Source organism: Polyodon spathula, chromosome 1 (assembly GCF_017654505.1).
Source record: "Polyodon spathula isolate WHYD16114869_AA chromosome 1, ASM1765450v1, whole genome shotgun sequence".
Classification (NCBI taxonomy): Eukaryota; Metazoa; Chordata; class Actinopteri; order Acipenseriformes; family Polyodontidae; genus Polyodon; species Polyodon spathula.
In genome coordinates this window covers 96,646,754-96,663,586 of record NC_054534.1, presented here as the reverse complement: position 1 = coordinate 96,663,586, position 16,833 = coordinate 96,646,754, and the positions used below count along the sequence as shown (strand labels likewise).

Here is a 16,833-nt window from a genome sequence, read left to right as displayed (position 1 = left end):
CTGTGTAACTAAAGCCCCTATCACAGTGGCATGTTCGACCCAGGGTGGAGCCTGTCCAGTTCAGGATCCGGTGTCAAGCGAGTTGGGTACGCGATTTCACACTGCTTTTGCAGGTGTCCAATCATTAGTGAGCATAGGTGGGACAAAATATGCTAGGGTAAGCAGTGTAAGAATAGCTGAATTTCACACATTATTGCTAATATTATAGAGACCTTTATTGAGAATTATATTGAGAACCTCAAAGTAATATTTAGAATTGCTTGTAACAAATTAAAAAAGAAAATGCCATCAGACGATGGAGACACTGTAGTCGATTTTGTTACGATTCAACTTTCAAGAATTTTTTTCAGAAAAAATTGGAGATTGTTAAAAAAGGGAGGTATACACCACAAATATCTGAACTGACACTGGAAGGGAAGGGATATACTCACCACTTTCAACATTCAAATTATGTGTGAAAGCTATCAGTGGCTTACCAGTAGCTGTCAATTTAAAAAATGATACTGCTGGAACTGCAACTGTCTTTTGTTCAGTACAGAAAAGGCGACATTAAACAGCACTGGCTACAACAATATAAAGCCCCTTTCACATTGGCATGCTTTACCCGGGTCAGAACCTAACCGGGTCAGGACCTGGTGTCATGCAGGTCAGCTATGCGATTTCACACTGCTTTAGATAAAGCTGGGGTGACCTGGGTGACAAACGCAAGTACACAATGCGCATATCAATACCCCAGAATCAGCTTGTTACGGACGCTTCCATCAAAGCTTCTGTGGATTGAACTGTCGGCCCAAATGTTGATTGGAGCAAATGTTTCTTAATCCCTGCTGCAATCTAGCTCATGGTGTGGCTGAAGCAACAAAAATATGGATAAACAGAATAAACCAAAATGTTCCTTGCGGAAGTGAAACCATCATGCAGGCATGGCTGTCTGTTACTTCGTCGGCCGTCATGCATTTTGTCTCGCTCAACCCAGGTCAAAGCGTGTCAACTCACAACCTGTGATGGGTCGCTGGGACCCGGGTCAACCCGGGTATGACACGGGTATGTGGTTTCAGACTACGCGGGATTGTGACTCAGGTAGCCAGAACCCGGGTAGAAGTGCCAGTGTGAAAGGGGCTTAATATCCAAACACAAATGGAAGGAAGTGAAGCACAGCTGTATTTACCTGTAGTACCTTGCTGTTGCTACCTCACCCGCCTTTGGTTTAGGATACCATAGCCAGCTCTTTGATTAAACTTTTTAATGATCTATCCAGTAGTTTATCTACCACCAATGTGGGAAAGACTCTAATAACATGATTTATTTAAGCAGTTCATCCTGAGCTAACTATTTAACACCCCTGAAATGTCAATGATGGTAGTTCCTATTCTTTTGTTTTTTGTTTTTAAGTTTTAGGTTTTAACAGTATTATTTAAATCTCTTTATTTTTTAGTGAGGCAAAGTAAAAGTATACGATTTCACACATTATGTATACATTGTGTCTTTGCAGATGAAGTGTACCAAATTCTAGGAACCTGTATGCATGCAACAGAGGTGTAACTCATGCACAACATGGTTACAAACTGATGTCTTTATAGGAGGATGACCTAGACAAATGGCCTTAATATGACTGTAAATATTTTTTTGAAGGGCTTTTCAACAAAGCCCATTGTTTTAGGGGCTCTTGGTTTCCATACAGCAACCCCCCCCCCCCCCCCCCCCCCCCCCCTTAGTCATAGTTGGAAGGACCCACTTGTAATATAAACTTACTCTGACTAATAATATTAATAATACTGCAAGAGCCCTGCAGTTGCTTAAATATGTTTGTAAAATATAACAATAAACATTCAAAGTAATTAAAAGAGGAGCTTAACATATATGACTTAGAACACAATAGGATGGATTCTCAAATTTCCCTTCATTTCTGAAATTCTGTTCATTTTAGTTAAATATCACAGTTCAAGGGAGATGCACAAATAAATGGAACTTAACAGTTTATGAAAAATATTATGAAACAGATGTAAATACATAGCATTGTTTTTTGAGCTTACTAAATTAAATAAGTCATGGCTAATCATTATAGAGGAAAATGGGGCCTAATATTTTTAATGAGTTTCGTGGTCTTACCAACAAGCCATCTGTGGATCATTACACTTTCCATTTTGGCTCAACTGGCACATTTTTGCAGACCAAGACTGCATGAAGGAACAGCTCAATCATTCTCCATAGAGGATGCCCCTTCAAGTGCAGGTCTAAGACAATATGAGCATTTGAACTATCTTTGCCACTGCTTATATTAATCATACTCTGAAAACATTGACAGGAACTTTATTAGCAAGAAAATCCAATAAAACTTAATAAAACTTAATAAAAACTTAATAAAACTGGTCTTAGGTGTTAATAAAAACTTTATAAAAATTCATAGGTGTTCAGTCTTTGGTTCAGTTCCCTCTGCTTGGATTACATGTAGTACTAAACAACGTTGCAGTAATCTTTAAATGCCAAAACACCGATACAGTTTACATGGCTACTTCAGAGAATGAAGGACTAGCTCTGGCTCTTTTCAGCTTTCACTAAGCACTTGTGAAATACTTGCCTATAGCCGAAAGCATGAAATATCCTGAAACTGACAGATTGAGCTTCTGTTAATTCTTTTACCTTTCCTGATCACTGCACTAAAAAAAAGTCATATTTGCGGTTGAAGGGATTACATTATAAAGGGATTATACTTCAGGCCTGCATTTGTAATTTATACTCCACATCTAGCACACTACACCATAGATCTGCCTGCACTTACAGTGTTTAGCACCTACTCTATGATAAAGCAAAAATGTGCAAACTAATCTGCTTTAAACTGGGATTACTTTTATAGCAGCCTAAAGCAAATTAATTTTACATAATCCCTCTTATACATTAAATAGTAATATCATTATAGAACAGATCAGATGGTGCCAAAACTTGCATTCCACAGTAGTACTGAATGAATCTGAAATGTACCTGTTCAGAAAATGATTTTAAAATTTTAAAAAAAAACTGCAACTAAGAAATTGTTTTAAATATTATTTTTAAAAAATGAATGGGCCTGGGTAAAAAAAAAAAAAAAAAAAGAAAAAATATAATAAGATATAATAAGATTTTTTTAGAAGTTTTTAAGAATAACCTTTCCGTCCTTGCCAGTGGCATACCTAGCACATCTCGTCACAAGCCAGTTTAATTAAATTAAATCTTAAAGGCTTCTCCCTTCAGCAAGACAGGCTCCCTTAATTCTCAATCACAGATGTTTCGCTGTTTTTTTTTTTTGTTCTTTCTCTCCTCTGGTGTTTTCTTACATCTTGTTTTGGGAACAATGGTTGCTCTCTAGCTCCTGCATTTATTAAACATCCAATTGCAAATATTTCTCGAGATTTCCTGGAGCTTTCCCTGGATCTTGCAAGGCTGGCTAAATCAATCCACTGTGTTTTTGCACTAAACTTTACCAGTGAAACATAAACTAGGTCCCACCGAAGCACCACAGTGTTTTCACTTTGTTACATTGCATGTTTCCTAAAAATAAATGCGCCCTTGACCCAATATAATGAGCATAATGGAAAGAGGGCGGTATAAAAATGCATCAAACTTCAACTTGAACACGACTTTACTACATCTACTTTAGTAAATCTAGCATTGCTTAGGACCAAAAATCTTGCTGTTAGCCAATTTACAGAGCTGATTCAACATGTAATGTTTATATATATATATATATATATATATATATATATATATATATATATATATATATATATATATATATATATATATATATATGTGTGTGTGTGTGTATGTGGTTCTCCCCAGGAATTCTGTACAGCCGGGCGGCAGAACATTATAGCCGGGAGCACTTTTAACAGAAAAATAAACTTGCCTTACTTTAAAGAATTTGAATAATATGTTGTCTTTCGTTGACTGTATCTGGTGGCGCTTTTTTAAGTTCTACATTTTTTCTTTCATGGCTGTTTTTTATTATGATAAATGACTGTGCTTATTTAGGCACTGTACAATTTGACTGGGGAAAGATAACGTACGGTTATTGAAGTTCACAAGAAAATTAAAACGGTAACCTTTTCACTTCCCTTTTAGCTTAATTGTTGATCTTATTGCTTCATTTAAATTGTGTTCTTTATGTTAAGTTTTCAGGGCAATTTGTTAATGAAAGTCCATTTTTGTTTTTTGCTGTTCTACACTTTTTGAATGCAGCTGTTCATTTTAACCATTTTCTTTACACAACAGTACTCTCACAAGTCTGGTCACCATCGTAACTGCTGCATGAAACCGCAGTGTAATAATCCAGCACTGCTGCACTTAAGCATTTGCAGGTCAATTGACAACCGCTGATATCGCATCACACCTTTATTCTTAAAAGCCTACAGCCTCTATAAATGAACCTCCAATATCTTTACACAAACACCTGCGTACATATTTTTACGATATCACAACAACAGGATTTTTTTTTTTTTTTTAATTAAAGCGGCCGGTGTAAATATAGTATTGGGTAGGCGGTGGATTGCGCCAATCGCCGGTTTATTTTGAAAACCCTGCATTTATTGTCACTGTTGTTGTTTTGAAAATACTCGCTTATTTTTGTTAGCAGTCACCTTAACGTTTTAGCCTCTCAAAGTGCTGTCATGTGGTTCCAAGTTTTGTTTTTTGTTTTTTGTTTTTTTCTCACCCAAAAAGCCACAAGTGATCGAGTCTGCTGGAAGCACAATCAATCCTTACTGTTAAAGGCACAGTACCATCTATCTGCAAGACGGGCGGATCGAGTTTTTTCAACTGGGCGGAAACAGACACATTTGCGGGCGGCGTGTCCGGCTGAAAAGGCCTCGGGAGAACCATATGTATATCATTTGTACAGAAATCTCTCAGAAGTAAAATAAACATGGTATTATTTTTTTAGTCATTTATACCTTTGGGGGGTTTTAAATGCATATCTTTTTAGTACAGTTTTTTTTTTTTTTTTAATTATAGTGTACAAATTAATTTGAACATGATAATTTCTGGATATATTTAAAGCAATGCTTGTTTCCCCTGCACTAATACAACTTGTATTAAAGATTAAGAAACAGTAAATGTGGTTATGTCTGAGCACTTGCACCAGTTCATTGAGTAATAATGTACAGACACATGTACTTTACTGGTAAATTGAGGAATTGAGGCTGGTAGACTGAGTGACAATTGCAGCAGATAGTTGAACAAAGGCCCTGTCTCTTTCTCTCACTTGTCTACTTTCTGTAGGAGCTAATGAGAAGGTGAAAGCATGTATTACTTCTAATTAAACTGCAGTGAACAAATGTTTTGCTAACTTTAATACTGCTGCCTGCTTTTCTTAAGATTAACACGTCTGCATTTCTAGGTATTAATACATTCTCACAAAGTAACTTGAAGTGTATAATCTCTGAAAGGCTATTCTGTATAGCAAGTAAGTAGCGTAAATGAACGTCACGTTAATCGGATTGGCTTATAAAAGATTAATTTCCGAATGCTGTGGTATGACATGATTCCATGTGTCGTGCATTTACCACAATATTTTATTTTCAAAATGATATACTTCTGCTGGATTATGAAGTCACATTGTAACCACTGGTTCATGGAGACATTTTGTTATATAAATATCACAGACTTCCATGTTAAATCACAGAGCAAAACAATTTTTTATACTGCAGCTGGCATACATAACACTTTAGCCTTAAAAAAAACCCCGGAGGGAATAGAGTTGGTTAAACCTGGCCAGCAATTCAAACTCTGCACAGAAGAAAAAAAAACAGTGTTTATATTTGTGTGGTGTTTTTTGTATTATGGGTAGACAGAAATATGTTTCTTGCCAATTGTTATTGAACTCCTGATAATGTCAGTGATATTAAGCAGGTTTCACAGTATACAAAACATGATAAATATAGGTAGTCTTTGAGCTGTGTGTGCAGATTGCAGGTGAAACTAGCTGCAGGTCCAGTTTGATATTGGAAAGAGATTACATGTTTCTGGTGCAGGGGGGAAACAAGGCATAAGCCAGTGCTAATGAGTATTTGAAATTGTATTAATTAGGACTTAGCTTCTTTGCAAGTATTAAAGCTGTGTTTTCATACCTTTCATACATTCAAGACTAGTGTTAAATTACACATCGTTCAGACAGATATTTTTTGAAATAAAAGAACTATTAACACCTGAGGCTGGGCACACTGCAGAGATTCTTGTCCCACAACACCCCAGGTCTAATATCAAATTCAAAACTTTACATTGTTTTCTGTCTCCAGACCTATATGAGAACAAACTAATGATAAAACACAAACAAAGCTCTTGTAGAAAGAAAGGGCTGTTTTGGATTGAATGTACTCTGGTGGTATCTTATACAAGTGTTGCATTTGGAAACTTTTTTTCAATTATAGTTTAAATGACCTTGAAAAATATCCCTGCTCAAAATGGCAGACTGCTAGTGCAGTCTGAAAGATAACTCCACTCAACAGTGGAGTTATCTTTCAGAGCTGGATTGGGCATATCCCTATATTATTGTATATTTATAGTAGGGTTGCCTTTTTAAAATGTTACTTGGGGCTCAAACAGTTAACTGCCACATAAAACCGTGTGTGTTTATATAAAGAATAAAAAAGAACAGGCAATACATTATGACCTCTTTCTGTTTATTGGCTGACAGGTGGGAGCTGCTAACAATTTAGTATTTGTATTAAAGTATTTGTATTAAAACTGTTGGAAGATAATCTGTTTAAAGGTCTGATTACAGTGGCAGTGGAAAATGAAAAGCGGTAAGCAGTAAACAGTGCGGTTTTTCACATCACACTGGCAGCGGGAAACCTTGCGCTATATGTAAATGTATTCTCACATATTAATGTTGAGAAAAATTTGAATTTGATGAAGGATGTCAAGAAATAAAGGTTATGCTTTATTTGTGTATGTGTCTTTATTAAAAAAAAAACATGCAGCATTTCACATGTGTAGCACTCTTCAGAGTGATCATTATATTTATATTAATAAACATTATATATATAATATATAATATATATATATATATATATATATATATATATATATATATATATATATATATATATATATATATATATATATATATATATATATTTTAACTCACGTCTGAACCAAACAATATTATTCCACACCATATAAAGACAGTGTGCATTGCAAGAGTTTTATGACAGTATCATTTAAAAACCTGTACGAAAAAACCTCCAAGAAATACTGCAAAAACCCCATCATTATTGAAACCTCTTTTTTTTCAACTTTGAAGTGTTTTGCTTGGAGGTCTACAGCATACAGTACGCTATACAGTGTATGTTTTCTGTTGCTCTTCAAATGCCTTGGCATGTATAGTGTGGCTGCTATGGTGTTCCAGGTGTCTTATATCTTTGGGGTATCCTTATAGTCTAGACTGTGCATACCATACAGTTGAGGGCATTTTTTCACCCTGAAAACTTTTCAGTTCCACACTCAGTGTAATTGCACCCACTCAAAACAATAGATTCTATTTTTTTTGCCGGCCTTGCTTTGTTAGAAAACAGAGGCTCAGCAAGCTTCTCTCTAGAAACACCTTTGTCTTCTTCATCGCATCATAAAGACACGGCATCTGCAAAAGGAAAACAATCGGAAAACAAAAATTGACATGCTGGTTATGTATTATTTACAAAGTTATGTGTATGCTCACTGAACACTAATTAAGAAGGCTGGAAGGATATAATATTTCTTTGCCCGATGTGAATATTAGAGTGCAGCAGTGGATATTTTTGGTACTTCATGAACAGGACTTGCATAATGTACCTGGCAGGTCCCCACTGCAAACACCAACTTTAATAGCCAGGGTTCTAAAGGACAGGCGTGTCACTATTGAACAGTATCCAAAGTAGTTCCGTTCCTGTCCCCGTTGCCCAAATGTATTCTCTTATGTTTTTTTTTTGTTTTTTTTAAAGGTCAAGCGGGAAAATAAAGTTTCTAAAGAACAACACACACTCTAGCACTCACCTGCCGATTCTTCCTGAGCAACATACGAAGAATCTGGCCCTTCCTCACCAACTACTCGATGCAACTCCTCGTCCAGGCCCTGGTACTCTCCCGCCTAGACTACTGCAACTCCCTCCTGGCCGGCCTCCCTGCGTCCGCCACTAGTCTGCTCCAGCTCATCCAAAACCCTGCTGCTCACCTGGTGTTCTCTTTGCCTCGCTTCTCCCACCATGCTATTCCGCTCACTCCACTGGCTCCCGATCACTGCTCGTATCCAGTTCAAGACTTGTACTCACCTACTGATGCCTTGACCAGACTGCACCCAGCTACCTCCAGACACTCATCTCTCCCTACACCCCCACCCAATCTCTCTGCTCCGCCTTCACTAGAAGTCTGGCTGTAACTCCTCTACGCTCCCCCGCTTCCAGAGCCCGCTCCTTCTCCACCCTCGCCCCGCAGTGGTGGAACAACCTTCCTACCAATGTCAGGCCTGCCAAGTCCCTGTCCACCTTCTGGCACCTCCTCAAGACACATCTCTTTAGACAACACCTGTAAAACTCAGCTATCGTCTTCTGGACAATATAGCACTCTGCCTTTAACGCACTTTAACTTATCTGCTCCCTATTTTACTGTATTTAATCCTGCACTTAATCCAATCTGTAGTATTTTGTATTTCGCTTGCACTCATACATAACCCTGATGTAACTATCAGCACTGTTATCTGCTCTTGAATTGCCCCAATAGCAAATCATGTTGTGTTTTGTATTTGCTCTTAATAGGACTGAAGTCATTGGATTTTGTATCTTGCTCTTAATTGTACCATAATTCTTGATATGTATTTTATTTTGTTTACAACTGTAAATCGCCCTGGGTAAAGACACCTGGTAATAAATAAATAAATAAATAAATTAATTAGTTAATTAATTAATTAATAATAATAATAATAATAGAAGACGACAGTCCAGTTTAAAGCATTCATTCTTGATTACAATCACCCTCTTCAAGCCAATCCTCCACCCATCAAAATGACGTTACTGAGAATATTAGGAATGAGAGGCACACTGTCAGCTCCACACAAACAAGGTTTCTATTTTTAGTCATCATTTGTGACCACTATATTGTAAATGTGTGTGTGTGTGTGTGGTGGTAATGGTGGTGGGGGAAGGGGGGGTGACTGCTAAACCAGAGGCAGGTGCAGGGATAAAGGGCACACTCATTTGGTTCAATCCTCTGCCTCTAGGTAGGCCATGGTGATGGTGCAAATTACACTTAGTTACCCACACCAGAACTGCATTTGATGCATCGATCTGCAGTTACAGTAAACATGTATTCATGTGCAAATAAAATGGAGTTTAAGCAAATCATCTTTTCACTGTGCAGCAATTGTGAAGTCATCGAGGAGCACATTCAATTCCCAACTAAAAAGGCAACAGAACAAAAAACACATATCTAGTGCCGAAAATGCATAATAAATGTCAAAATAAGTTAGGAAACATTTCTAAACCCTTTTCTCAACACAGCTCTTCTCAAACACCATTAAAAGCGCCACCTGCTAACAAAGGCAGCCAGAAAGCATTTGGGAGGTAAAAGAATGTCGCCCTCAATCCCCAGCTTGTCCACAGTACTGGTCATCCATTGAAGAACACACGATTTCATTTTCTTTCTACCACTAGGGGGCAACAACACTGACATTCCCGTGTTTGTTTAAGGAGGCTGTGCTTATATGGCACCACATGAACTGAGAGGCTATACAGGCCCATTAAGAATACCTTGGACACATTTGCCACTGTTGCCAAGTAAATGCTTTTTAAAACTGTGTTTAGATGTTTTACAAATCATTTCTGGAATTTACAAATTTGTAAGTCCTTTTGAGGTGAAAGATACAGACCCATTCAATGAAATATAATTTTTTATATTTTCCAGACAGTTGAATGCTATTTTCACAGTTTTTTTCTGTTTACTTACAAGGATACATTCAATCAGTTTATATATATATATATATATACTATATATATATCTATATATATATATATATATGATAATATATATATATATCCTATATATACATGAATAATTTAAAATCCTTTAAAAGTTTTGCTTTTGTGGATGAGGAAAAAGGTTACAAGAAATAGATGTCTACAATTATTTATTTCAGCAATTTTTCTGCAAAGCTCCAAAAATGCTAATTCAAAAGTATTCATACCCTGACAAGGAAAATACAATTAATAGCTAGTTGAGGCACCTTTAGCAATAATAACTTCTTTTAAACAATTAGGATATTTGTCAATTAACTTTTGGCATGATTTTTGACATTCTTCAATGCAAAATTGTTCCAGTTCATTCAAATTCCGAGGACTTCTCTTGTGCACAGCCTTCTTTACCTCATACCAAGATTCTCAATCAGATTTAGATTTGGACTTCGACTAGGCCATTCCAGAACCTCGACTTTATTCTTTTTTAACCATTCTGAAGTAGATTTTGATGACTGCTTTGGACCGTTGTCGTGTTGGAATGTCCAGTTGCACTTTAAACCAGATTTTTCTAGTGGAGGGTTTCAGATGATTGGCCAATATCCTTTGGTATGCTGTGAAATTTTTTTTTTTTTTTTTTATTTTGTTTATTGGTTTTATAATAATGACAAGAGAGATTTTATCATGAATTACAGAAATCAGCAAATAGTTTTAAGAGAAAAGAGGGCAGAGAGAAAGGAAAGAGGTAGAAGTCAGGAAAGGACAGTACGTCTTCCAGGTGGGAAGAAGAGAAGGCATCAGCCAACCAAAACAGGAGCATCAAGAAAGGGATGGGAGCAGGAGGCAATCAAAATAAGATAAGAAAGGTTGCCATGCTGTATACAATTTATCAGTAGAGCCACAAAGAGTAAACTTCATTCTTTCTAACTTGAGAAAATGCAACACATCTCTAATCCAGAAAATGTGAGTGGACGGGGCAGATCGCTTCCAATTTAGAAAAATTAAGCATCTAGCCAGGAGAGTTACAACTGCCACGGTGTCTGATTTTACTTTGGGCAAACAAATAGTGTTGGATACCATACCAAATAAAGCAGCAAGCAGTATGGGGTCAATGTGCAGCTGCAAAATTTGTGAAATAGTGTCAGTTAAAATCCATTTTACCATGAATTGGAACTAAATGTCCTGTGCCATTAGATGAAACACAGCCCCATAGAAGGATATTACCACCTCCATGCTTGACAGTAGGTATGGTGTTATTTTCTTTGTACGCCTCACCAGACTTTCTCCAAACATAATGACTATCAGCATGACCAAATAGCTTGATTTATATTTCACCACTCCACAAAACCTTTGACCAGAACTCACATCCATCATTCAAATGCCATTTTGCAAATTTTAAGCAATTGTCCTTGTGATGTTGTCCTAAGACTGGCTTTTTCCTTGGCCTGCAACCATTGAGAACTTCACCATGCAATACTCAGCCTGTGGTTGAAATGGAAACCCCAGTCCCACTTGCAGCCAGTTCACTTTGACTATCTTTGGCCTTCAATCTCTGCTTGTTATTAACCTTCCTCACAATTCTTCTGCTTGTTCTTGGTGAAAGGACCTTCTTAACTGAAGACCGAGGGAGCATTGTGACAGAACCACAAGTCTTGTACTTCTTGATAACAACAGTTGAAATTGGGATACTCCAATGCTTGTCAATCTTCTTGTATCCTTCTCCAACTTTACAATAAATAATGGTCTTCAGATAGCTCTTTACTTTTTCCAGTATTGACTTGGTAATGACATCATCCTATGCCTAACCCTTTATACTCTCTTAGAATGTTCACCTACAATCCAGCATTTTCTAGAATTAGGTTCTGCATTATCATACTGAAATTTCTAGCACCTTGTTGACAATACTGTCATAGCATCAAAGAGTATGAATATTTTTGAATGAGCTGAAATAATTGTAGACATCTATCTCTTGTAACTTTTTTCCTCGTCCATAAAGGCAAAACTTTTGCTATAAAAGATTTTACCTAAAATTACTTGTTTTTGAGAAATTTCTAAAAATTATAAATTTCCATTGGGGTATGTAAACTTTTGACTACAACTGTATATTGCAAGTGTTCCTTGTAACAGGACATATTTTAAGAAGTATTTACTGTACTCAAGATAAAGGCTGACTGAAATAACAAAACCTCAGCCTCCACTGATGCTCTGCTCTATTCAATCATTCTTTACTGTGAAAGGTACTGGTTTGACAGCACAGGGAAGTGACATCTTATGCTTAGACAAAGAGTACCTGCAGTTCAGCATTGGCAGGAGAAATGTTACATTTCCCCACACTGCCCCAGTACAATGTGCCTCAACTCCCGTCCTAGGGGGGGCTGTCGTCTCAGGGGATGAGACAGTAGTCTCCATGACCATCACAATTTTGAGACGGCCAGCAAATGTTCCCATTAGTCTCAGTGATCGTATGAACACATTTCTACTGGGAAATGGGCTGTAACTCTCTGCCCAATTTTAAAGCTGGGTGGGCAGCACATTACACAGAGCGGAATCAACTTGTGTTATGCCTAATCCACAAAATATAAGTTCCACTAACAGTTACTGAAATATGACATCCCATCATATAGGTGTAATGTGCCACTATGTATTTACAGTTATTTTTAGTTGCCACATGTAAATATAAATCAATTAATTTATTTCTCAAGTCCATGAAATTTCAGTGAATTGAGTGCATCATAACAGGCTGATTAAACACTTAAAACCATTTAAAGGCTGTTTTATGAAGCAAGCCATTGCCAGAGAAGCCATTGTAAAAGGAGATTTATGACTGCATGGAATATGTTCAAGGAGCCAGTCTTGAGACAGGGATGAGCCGAGAACTGATTGCCGATCTCAGATCTCAGGCCAACGTTCATATGACAGTCTATTTCAGCTATTTCAACTTTTGAAAAACCAATCATACTTTTTTTTTTCCGTAAAACTCTGCTTTATCAATTTTTAAAACCACTGACCCCAGTTTAGATTTAATAATGTACAACTGTAGATGCGTATACTGCACTTTATATGAGAGGATATTTTTTTAAAACTTACACCATTTAATTTATAATGTGCTATATGAAAAGCTGACCTTTTTTTTTAATTTTATTTTTTTACCAAGGACTTGTTTGTAAAGGAAGCATCAAGCTTCAATAGCAGAATCATTAGTGGTATAAATGTAATACATTTTTCGCAAACTATCTAGAATTATTAATTTAAAACACTGAACAAGTAAACTCTATGGCACCCATAAATTAAATACGTTTATTCTGCCCAAACGTTTAATTAAAAGCTCAGGCAATATCTTCCTAACACTTCAACTGTCTTCAGCAATACCTGCAGAGTAATGTAAAACTGGTTTTATGTTGAGTATATTTATAAATAAAAAATGAACAAAAACACTTAACAAGTCAGTCAGGACTGCTTAGTTGTATAACAGTGTGCTGCCTGGGAATAATGATATACTGTATTACTGGAGGTACCCTATTAGATTTCCGTTTGGAATTAGAGGAACTCCAGCTGGGCTGGAAGCTATTTCTACAATGTTCAATATTTATTGATGAGGTCAGGATTCTGTTATAAGCAAATCAACGGTTAAAATATTTCCAGAATGGCCATGTATCCAATGTTTTTGCGCAGTGTGTAAGCACTGGACTATATCGTATTGCCCCAGCTTGCGGTGGCGATAAAGCAACAGGTCACAGGTGCCTCTTCTGCAGCACTCAAACTACAAGTGCAGAAGATAAACCTAATGTTCATATTTGAATATATCCATTCAACCTGACATGACAAGTGCAGTGAAAACACAGATTCCAAACGGTTTGTATTGTGTATTGCAGTGAAACCTGTTCAAATATTGCAAAACATTATTAGGAAGAAGACGACGCACAACGACGTGAATACTGGCAAAGCCAGTTGTGCTCCCGTACGATAATCAAGCGAATGCCTAAGCTCTTTACAAATTCTGAATCTGACCACTAACTTACATCATTAACTGATGTTTTTAAAAAGAATATTCTGGAATTTAAAAACGGTAAATAATGTTGATTTTGTGAACAGATTAATTTATGAATTAAGCTTTCAAGTTTAGATTCTTCTGTTAGGTTTTTATGTTTGGATAACCTCTATGGATACAGTCTATCGAGCTGAAAGCTTAAAGGGGTTGCCAAACCCATTCTGAGCTGCCTAGTACGTGATGTTTCTGCCAAGTGGTGTTTATATTTATTGACACAGTCCTTAAAGGAACAGTGTGCAAAATATTAAGACACGTAGTGTAATGTAATGGTGACTAGCAGTGCTTGTCAAAAAGGAAAAATCGATACCGGTGTCAAGTCAAATTTTCCTACTTTGCCTATTGCGCATGCCCAGACTAGTTTATTTTTGAATGAGAAAGTACTGTTTTGTATGTCACATTTGACTCCACGTGTAATAATTAGTGTTAAATTAATACAGACATCTGGTATAAAGTATACTATTGAGGTAGATACATTTTTAAATAAAAAAGCAAAAGATAAAAAGGCAATTATAAGCTGACTAGATTTTTATTTTTATTTTATTTTTTACATTGAAGTTACAGTTTTCTTGGCACTATAAATAACGCTTATTATTATTATTATTATTATTATTATTATTATTATTATTATTATTATTATTATTATTATTGGTAGGAAAGCGTGTATGTACGGTTGATATTCTGTTGTGTGTTTTACCCTAAGTCTGTACTATGATATGGTAGTATTGTAGTATTTAAAAAGTATCAGATATAATGGAAGGCAAATTTACATTAATTTGCAATTATATTTAGTTTAAAACATGTATATCTACAGATTAAATTTTGGTGCAGGTATTAAATTTTGAGCAGGTGGCAGATTTTGACAATGTAGCAAACTTTTATACGTGTCACATTTTGCTACAGGTAGCACATTTTGATAAGTAGCAAAAGTTGACGTTACCGGTATTGTATGCATTTGCAATATTCCAATGTAAAAATAGAGATATTACTTACACTGCTGTTCTCCCCGGTCCAGTGCACCATTGCCTGATTATGTGTCGCGTCTCCTTTCAACACGAACGAGCTGCTAAGCAGGTCTACTTTATCTTGGGATAGTGCTCTCCTGAAGCGTGCGGCTCTCGTACGAGCATGAGCTCCATCGACAGCAGCGCTTCTTCCAAGCACACCGCCGCGGCTGTCAAGAAACCAATCTCGGCCAGTTCGTTTTACAAAACCGCTGTCACTCTTCACGGGTCCCAGCAGTGACATCCACACGGAAGCCAACACTAAGCCGAAGTAAACGTTAATGGAGAGGGTCCCTTTTAGAAAAAGAGATGTCCCACTTTGTGCCATGGTAGCGCTTTATCTGATACTGACAGAGACTGCGATGTGAATGGGAGATAGATAGCTCTACTGTAAGAAGAGAAGCAGGGAGGAGGGATTGTAACCAGAGAGAGGGTTTACATTGGAAACAAAGTGGTCATTTTCATGAGCTGGATAACGCTGGACTGAAATTACAGACACAATACTGCCACCTGGCGGGGAATATGTGCAGTTGATGATTTCTACAGTATTATCATGAAAGTCTACAGCCCAACAGTGATCATTTCAAAAGTAATGATAATAACATTTCATGAAGTATTTTAAAATAAGATCACATAATTTCTATGAAATACCGACACAAATACTTTCCTTGAATGGGAGTTAAGTGGCCGGCCAATAAGATAATACCCGACAGTCTGTACAAGATGCATTCAATTGTATTCTGCATTTTCTTTTTTCAGCACCACAACATTACTAATCGAAACACACATTTAAATAGTTTTTGCAAACTGGTTATCAAATGTGAAAATGAAGCTCGTAATATATTGTATTATGCTTACTGATTGCTAGTTCCGTTTTCAGACTTCTAATAACGCAATTTAGCAATTAGGCAGTCTCTCTAACGTTTCGTTTGTATCCAAGAGGAGCTGATTGACAGAGTTATTTTATCTATAAGTAATAGCCTTCGTACTGTCAGTGCCTATGGTGTCAGTAAGATTTTAGCTAGACCTTGATTTTTAAATATATGTAGACTTCTCAAAATTGTTTCACCTAAATCGATTAATAAATGACTAGAGAGAGGGCATCATTTCATGTATTATCATTCAAACCATTAATTAAGAGTGGAAATAATGACATTTTATTTTATTTAGCTTGGCATCTGTTGTGTAAGTGAACGCATCCAAATGGATGGAGACTTGTCTGTCCAGTTTTAATAACAGATGTGTGTGAGGAGGGGGAGCATGTCTTTCAGGCATAGTCTTAGGTCACATGACTAAACATCCTTCTTCTTAGCCATTCTTGTATGAAATATAATACAAGTTTAGCTGGCTAAGAAATTGCATTACACTTGTCTGTGCGATAATGATAGTTGCACTGAAGTCATTAATTGTGTTGCCACCAGCATGGGCCATAATTGTTTTCCCCACAATTCCAGGGTATAACTCGTACTGCAGCGAATACTTTTCTGCTCATGACTGTGCTGAGTTAGAGTAGCATGTCAGATTCTGGCTCAGCATCACTGGTTCATTCTGAATTATTAAATCACCTGCCTGTCACAGTTTAACCTTGCATACAAATCCATGGAAATAAGAATTTAAAACAAACTCTGCATGCATTGTAAAAACCTTGACTTTGCAACTCATTGTGAATGTAAACAGCAGCCAATTTAAAACAAATTACCATCTTTGCTGTGTTGTGGCCTTGGGATTACACCCAACAGAAATGAGAGATGGTGCTTGTTTTATGCATTTTTTTTTTTCTTTTTTCCCTGCGGCCTAAATAGTCTCAAAAGCCCTTGCATACTTTTTTTTC

The 16,833-nt window shown here is 36.7% G+C and overlaps 1 protein-coding gene across 2 annotated transcripts in view; it reads right to left on the bottom strand.

Annotated features, from left to right (window-relative positions):
* Nucleotides 1–15,390, bottom strand: part of LOC121324845 (VPS10 domain-containing receptor SorCS2-like) — a 281,604-nt gene extending 266,214 nt beyond the window's left edge. For both annotated transcript variants that reach the window (XM_041267061.1, XM_041267067.1), the window contains exon 1: nucleotides 14,992–15,390. In XM_041267061.1, the coding sequence (XP_041122995.1) occupies nucleotides 14,992–15,330 (339 nt within the window). In that variant the 5' untranslated portion in view covers nucleotides 15,331–15,390. The remainder of the gene's footprint in view (nucleotides 1–14,991) is intronic.
* Nucleotides 15,391–16,833: the final 1,443 nt, after the last annotated feature.